General features: G+C 40.6%; 1 protein-coding gene across 1 annotated transcript in view; it reads right to left on the reverse strand.

Moving 5' to 3' along the window:
• The window catches only part of POLR3B (RNA polymerase III subunit B), a 180,542-nt gene that overhangs the window by 92,829 nt on the left and 80,527 nt on the right, over positions 1 to 7,186 (reverse strand). Inside the window, exon 13 of the mRNA XM_019515336.1 lies at positions 1,140 to 1,301. Within this exon, the coding sequence (XP_019370881.1) occupies positions 1,140 to 1,301 (162 nt within the window). The remainder of the gene's footprint in view (positions 1 to 1,139; positions 1,302 to 7,186) is intronic.

Consider the following 7,186-nt stretch of genomic DNA (forward strand, 5'->3'; position numbering starts at 1 on the left):
CTCTCTGGGTGCGGCCCTCCAGCCTGTTAGTGACCCATTTGACTGTGTAGGTGTTGACACCACAGTCCCCTAAGTTTTTTAATGAGAATGGGGTGAGAGACAGTGTCGAAGGCTTTCCTAAACTCCAGAAATACTACGTCCACTGCTACCCCCGCGTCTAAGGATTTTGTGACCTGGTCATAGAAGGCCACCAGGTTGGTCTGACAGGACCTGCCTCTAAAGAAATTCTTCCTTATGTCCAGCCTGAAATGGTCTTGCAGTAGTTTATGACCGTTCGACCTCATCATCCCTTCGGGCACTCTAGTGAACAAACGTTCCCCCAGATACTGATGGTCACCCCTGATAAACTTATAGGTGGCCATCAGATCACCCCTGAGCCCGCGCTTTTCCAGGCTGAAGAGTCCCGTAGCTCTTAGCCTGTCGTCGTAAGGTCTGTTTTCCTGACCTCTGATCATGGCTCTTCTCTGGACTCTCTCAAGCTTCTCCACATCCTTTTTGAATTGTGGAGCCCAAAACTGGACACAATACTCCAGCTGCAGCCTCACCAAGGCCAAGTACAAGGGGAGAATGATGTCCTGGGATTTACTTGAGAAGCATCTATGCATGCAAGCCGGCGTTTTGGTAGCTTTACTAGCCACAGCATTGCATTGCAGGTTCATGTTCATCTTGTGGTCAATGATGACCCCCTAATTGAAGTTTGTGAGTATTCTCAACCAATTCTCCAACAGATATTGTAGCTTGACACCTTCTAAAAATCCAGCTGCCAGGCATATACCATGAACCATTGATATAAACAAGTTTTGGAAGACAACTGGATAAATATAAAAATGATTCATACTTAAAATTAGTTAGTTTTACTGTTGTTTCGTTAGGGTCTCTAAGTTGGGTGAAAACTGCAAAGAACACAGCACTGTATGCATAGCATGCAGATCATTAATTACCTCCTACTGAATTCTTACAGTTTTAACCTAGAAGAAGGTTTTACACATCCGATTGATAAAAGATATTAATAGTTTTGTTTCCATGACTAAGAAAATAGAAGCCTGCAGAACAAAACTAATTATTTTCTACCATCCAACTACTCAGGATAAAGAGAAACCTTCCAGATAGCAATAAACAAAAAAACCCAAAACACTTACCGAGGAGATGGCATTTACCATGCCATTGGTGATCTGATCTTGACGCATATGCTTCACTACATCAAACTGGGCTGCTCTCTGCTTGGGTATCACCTGGTCAGCAATTTTTTTCAGTTCAGAATTAAATTTTTTGAACAAATCTTCAAATAGGAGGGAAAGTAGCTGCAAATACAGAACAAATTAGAGCCTGAGTGGCAACTCCCGTATTTTGAAAAAACTAAAATCAAATACAAAGATGTTTTATATTCATAAATGCAAGGCTGCTGCTTGGCATACTCAAAAAGGATAAACAATGTATTCATTACCTAGTTTTTCTGACAGTTTTCTGTAATGTTGTGTAACAAAACACGACAGATTTGAACCAACTTGAAAACATGAACTGTCCCAAAGGTCAAGACTAACCGCCTTACTTGGTTTACCTCATTGTTTTCTCACACACCTGAATTAAATCCTTTTTTCTGTCTGGTTGCATGATACCTCTTTTGATCAGTTTCCACCTTGAAAAAAGTGTTCACAACTTTTCAAACCCAGCAATGATACTTTATTAGCTTACTATCCACCTTGATTTGCAAAGCCACAAAGGGAGCAGCCACAGAACTTGTACAGACAGTTGATCTCTCTGGAGAAACTCTCCCAGGAGCAATTAGACCCCTGTTGTTCCCAGGTTATTTTTCTCCCAGAGGGGTCATTTTTGCTTTGGAAGAAAAATCCTGAACATCTGCATACTTGTGGCATCTCCTGAGAGCAACGGCTGTCCCCAGGAGAAACTAAATGTCTATATGTGGCCACAGTTATTACGACTCGGACATAGCACAGTTCAGACATACTTCTCTCAGAGTAGCTACCTCCTGGTTGGCTCCTAGGAGAGTCCTGGTTCCCCTTTGTCTGCATCTCCAAGCTCTACACCTCACTCCAAACAGTGCTGATATCAGGGTATGCTAATATGCTTCTCTCTAACATACAGCCCTGCTTCTGAATTTTGTAAGCTGCATCAGTTTTCAGCCATGAAAGTTTATTCTCCCATTTGTGTAAGTTGCCATCCAATTCCACACCTATGGTCAGCATTTTTGTAGCACCCACAATATACCAAGTATTGTCTACCCACAGGAAGATGCTGTCCCTAAAACAAAAAAGCAGAAGCTGCATACATAGGGAGTGGGATAAAACATACAGTAGTACAGAGTAACTTTTCAACAATGCTATTTGGTAAGTATAGTATACACTACTATATACTTTCCCTATATACTGTGCACTTACTTTAAAAATGATAGAATGTTCTCTTCTGTCTGTCTTTTGCCTATCCGGGTATTTTAAAATCTGTTGCAGAAGCCCTCTCCATGATCTGAGTTTTTTTCTTCTGCTCTATTTGCTTATTTTCACAGCTTGCCTAACTTTTCCCTGCAGACACTAATGGTTTCCAAAAATATTTAAATTTGCATGAAATGATACATTGTGAATGTTCACAACGATTAGTTTTGCAAAACAAGCAGCATACATTCTAAAACTTGGCAATCCTATTCTGGGACTTTGTTTTATAGCAACTCCAAATGTCAGAAAGACTAAAAATGCAGCAGCTACTGAATGCCAAAAATGGTAGTTCCCAGTGTACGAAGCATTGTAGTGCTGAACAAGCTAAGTATTCAACAAGCACAGCTAGGACATTCTGGAGTCTACTGCACAATTTAATTTCTGCATGTGCAGAATGAAGCTGAATTACTACTGTCCCCATTGGACTGCACGTAATACCAGTGCCACCTCCCCTTGCAAGCACTGAGCCAGCCACTCATTCCTCTCCCAACATGACAGGCCACTCATTTTGACCTGCCATCCTTCCACCAGTATGCACAAAACATATGATCTATATCTATAGGCAACAGCCACTGGGAGTTGCACATCTGAAAGAGACATTATCAGGCTTCCATACTACTGACAACACAGATGAACTAATGAATACCAAGAAGAGCCATTTGAAAGTGTCAGGAAGTTGTTTTAATTCAGAATAGTAACGTGGTTTAACATTTCAGCCCTTTATCAGTTCAAAAAGGAGTCTGGTAGCTTTCCCAGCAGTGGCCGGAGCAACTTGGACTCTGTTGCGGGTCGGGAGTATCAGGACATCTGTTCCATTTAATAAATCTCTTACGTTGGAAGTTTTTAAGTTCCAAATTAAAAGCGACTTTCCTGAAACAGCTGGGTTCTCCCAGAGGCACAACTCAAGCAGCTGCTGGCAAGGTTGCTACACAGCTATAGGTTCCTGTAAGGTCCTAATGCCTAACCCGTAGGTCTGTTCCCATTGAAATATATGGCAAAACTTCCATTGTACTTCAAAGAAGAGGACTGGGCACGCTGGACCGTAAACTCCTCAAAGCAAAGAAAGCACTTTGTTACAAAGCAGGCAAAAGAATGACACCACATTTATACTGCGTGTTACATGCAGAAAGCACTTTTTTCTAGCAATAAGACAGAGAATTTAAATAATCTCAAGTCAAGAAACAAAGTTAAAACTCCATGGAGTTTTACTCAGAAGTAGTAAAGACTAAGGCCCCTGACAGACATACTTAGAACATGATTAAACAGCTAATTGTGTCTTAAAGTGTAACCTAACCACACATTCAGGCAATTAATGGTGCAACAAAAATTAAGCCAGCCACAAAACTACACAAAAAAGTCAAAATTCTGTGGCCAGTTTCAGCTGTACCCTTAAAATGAATGTATGTCTGGGTGGACTGCACTGGGGCTCAAATAGGCCCCAGTGCAGTCTCTGCCAGCCCACTTAAGCCCTGGTGTGGTCTCCAGGCTGCACCCAATCTGTTGATCAGTGGTTGGCAGGGACTGCAGCCCATTCAAGGTGAAACTGCATTAGGGCCCATGATCAGCTTATTGGCAGCCAGCTCCAGGGGCTGGAAGCAACCAGAGGGTTCCTGAAGCCACCTGACAAATAGCTAGTTGTTGTGCACCTTTGCTGGTGAAGAGGGAGCTCAGGCTCATGATTCCAGGTTCTCACTGTACTGGCAAGTAGGGCACAATTGGGGTCTGATCCCCAGTCCCAAAAAAACCCACATGTCCTGCTATGCACGGGTAGCGTAATAGGAGGTGCAATTGTTGGGATCACAGATCATATCCCATCATGCCTTTAACTCAATGTCTGTCAGCAACTTAAAAGAGCGACTGTCACATTTGAACATACACACACGAAACACTTAGTTACAGAAACATTGGCATGCCAAAGAAAGGTGCATTTGACTTTGTATTTCAAAGAGGCTTTTTCCCATCTTGTGCAGGGAGCTATATCCTTAATACCTGTGGAGGATGTGCAATTGGGTTCTTTGACCTACCACAATACTCATAGGATTCTACTAAGCCTGCCAAGGCCTGAGCTACTTCAACCTCAGTCTCAAGGAAACAGAAGCCTGGTTTGGGTTTATGCATCCCCTCTCTGTGGGTGTACTTACTGAAGAATTTATTTAGAGTTGGAATCTGGTTAAGAATTGCTGGCCCTACTCTTACCACAAATGGCAAAGTACTTTCTCCCAGCAATGCAATTTGTATAGATACCACTCATACTCACTCCTCCACCAACATGCTTTTTTCGCATTGCTTTTAAAGCTGCATGGTAACAAGTGCTTATCATTCACCTGCAACTTGCTCGGAGTGTAACAGTAGATTTAAGCCACCCGCAGGTACCCCTTAATCATTTAGAAATGTTGGCAACTTCTACTCCCTGAGGATAAATATTAACAATCTATCAGCAGCAGACCTAGGGATGGATAAAAATTGTTCTTTGAAAGCTATTCTGATGGAAAAATCAGCCCTTTGTTTAGAACATTTCAGAATGTCATCTGGTTTTGCTCAAAAGATTTTTTTTTAAATAAGGAAGTCAACATTTTATAAAGGAAAACCAGGATTGTCTGACTTTCTGTAGACATAGATCCCCAAAATGTTCCAACTTTAATCCATTCCAACACCTAGTTAAACACTTATGAACTTAAATCAAAATTAAAAACTACTTTCAACCTCTTCAAACCTGGTCCTGTTCTTACACAAGCATTTAAATGGAAAGATAGAATAGAGCAAGCTGGTAACTCAATTTTCTAAAGAGCAAATGAAGTTAACTGGAAAGAAGAACTCAGGAGCCTGAGTGGGAAGAGGTGGGCTAAGAATTTCTAGTGAAAGAATGCAACATCTTGAAACTTGAAAGTACAGGGATAAAGTGAGAGCCACCAAAAGTGAGGTTGAGTTACATTCTGCAAACAGAATTAAAAAACAAAAACAGTAAGGGTTTTAATAAGTGTTTTACATTGCAGTTGTTACCACTAGATCGTAGAGTAGAAAAAACAGTAAAGAAAACGAGGGGAAAGACTACCCTGCTCTTGACAACTAAAGGCTTCTTAGTCTGATTGTAGTAATGAGTAATATATCAGGACATGTTTTTGAAGGAAAGACAAACTGGAGCCATAGGATAAATGTAAAATGGAATAAAATGCAACATGGTCGTATGAAATGTAGATCATGCTGGATTAACCAGATACGTTTCTCGGATAACAATTTCTAGAGGAGGGAAATGGAACAGATCTGATCTGCACTTTTGTAAAGCATTTAACTGTATTACACAGAAATGTTTTAGTTAAGAGAGGGAAGAAAGGGCGTAATGTAAAAGTAGATAACCAATTTAAGAGGAAATGACAACAGGTAGGGTTGAACAGGGAACCATTAGGATGTAAGAAAGTCACAGGAGTTCAGCCTTGAGCGCAATTTTTAGAAAATATTTTCACATATTCATTTTTTGCTACCAAAACACATTGATGACAAACTCTAGAAGCACTGTAAATACAAAGGAGGATTAAAATATTATACAGGAAGAACTGGATGTCTTTGAGGACTGGAATAAGAGAAATGGTATGAAATTCAGTAGTATAAACAGCAGTCCAGAATTGGGGGGACTAATTATAATCTATTACAAAATGGGAGCCAATTAGTGGGAAATGATTTGCATAGAAACATCTGGTATAGTAGCTGACAACAAGATGACTCTGAGCCACCAATGTAATGCAGCCATGAGAAAAACAAATGTGATCCCAGGATGCATCAGACAAGATATTTCCAGTAGATCAGAAAGTAATAATGTAATTACACAAGGCACTGAGGAAGCCTCACAGTTCTTGTTACTTATGTTCAAGAAAGATTAATTCAAGGCAGAAGGACTACTGGGATGATCAGGGCAAGAAAAAAAAATCTCTTACGAAAGAAAGCTAAAAGAACATGGTTTAAATGGGAAAAAAAAATAAGGCTAAAGGCAGCTATAACTCTCTTCAATAAATACATCAGTCGTAAATAAAACTATTTAAGCTGAAAAGTAAGGGTTACCCACAAGAACAACTAGTTATAAACTAGTCATCAATATGCCATATTTACCTGAATCCAAGACTACCCTGATTTTAAGATGACCCCTCAATAATATATATATTAGAGGTGAAGCGTAAGCAGAAGAGGTGCAGGTGAGGGGTGAGAGGGGCATAACTGGCATGGCGCAGGCAGGAGTTGTGGCTTCAGCCCCAACCCCAGGTCAGAGCCAGAGGTGCAGCAGCCACCTGGCCCCCACTACCTTATACTCAAAACTGAGACAAGGGGCTTCCTTTCCACCCCTCTCCCCACACTTAAATGGGGGGGGGGGGGGACACCTCATCTTGGTTTTGAGTAAACACAGTATTTAGTCTGGAATCTAGCAGAAAGATTTGAACCACCCAGAGAACAATGAGGCTCTGGACCAGCCTCCCATTAGTACTAATGGGGCAAAAAACCCAACTAATTTCAGAAACTGATTATGCTCCACTTTGTACAAGGGAATATATAACATATTTGCCTGAAATTGTAGGAGTAGACTAGGTGAGCCAGGTGTTTCCTTCCAGGCCTATTACATAAACAGACATAGCTCAACTCAGAGTCTTGCATAATAGCAAAAAAAAAAAAAAAAAAAAAAAAAAAAAAAAAAAGGAAGGTTCCCCAAAATCCAACAACTTTTTTTTTTATTTTTTTTTCCAATTTTATTAAAA

Source organism: Gavialis gangeticus, unplaced genomic scaffold (genome assembly GCF_001723915.1).
Source record: "Gavialis gangeticus isolate Ggan-Ray unplaced genomic scaffold, GavGan_comp1, whole genome shotgun sequence".
Classification (NCBI taxonomy): domain Eukaryota; kingdom Metazoa; phylum Chordata; order Crocodylia; family Gavialidae; genus Gavialis; species Gavialis gangeticus.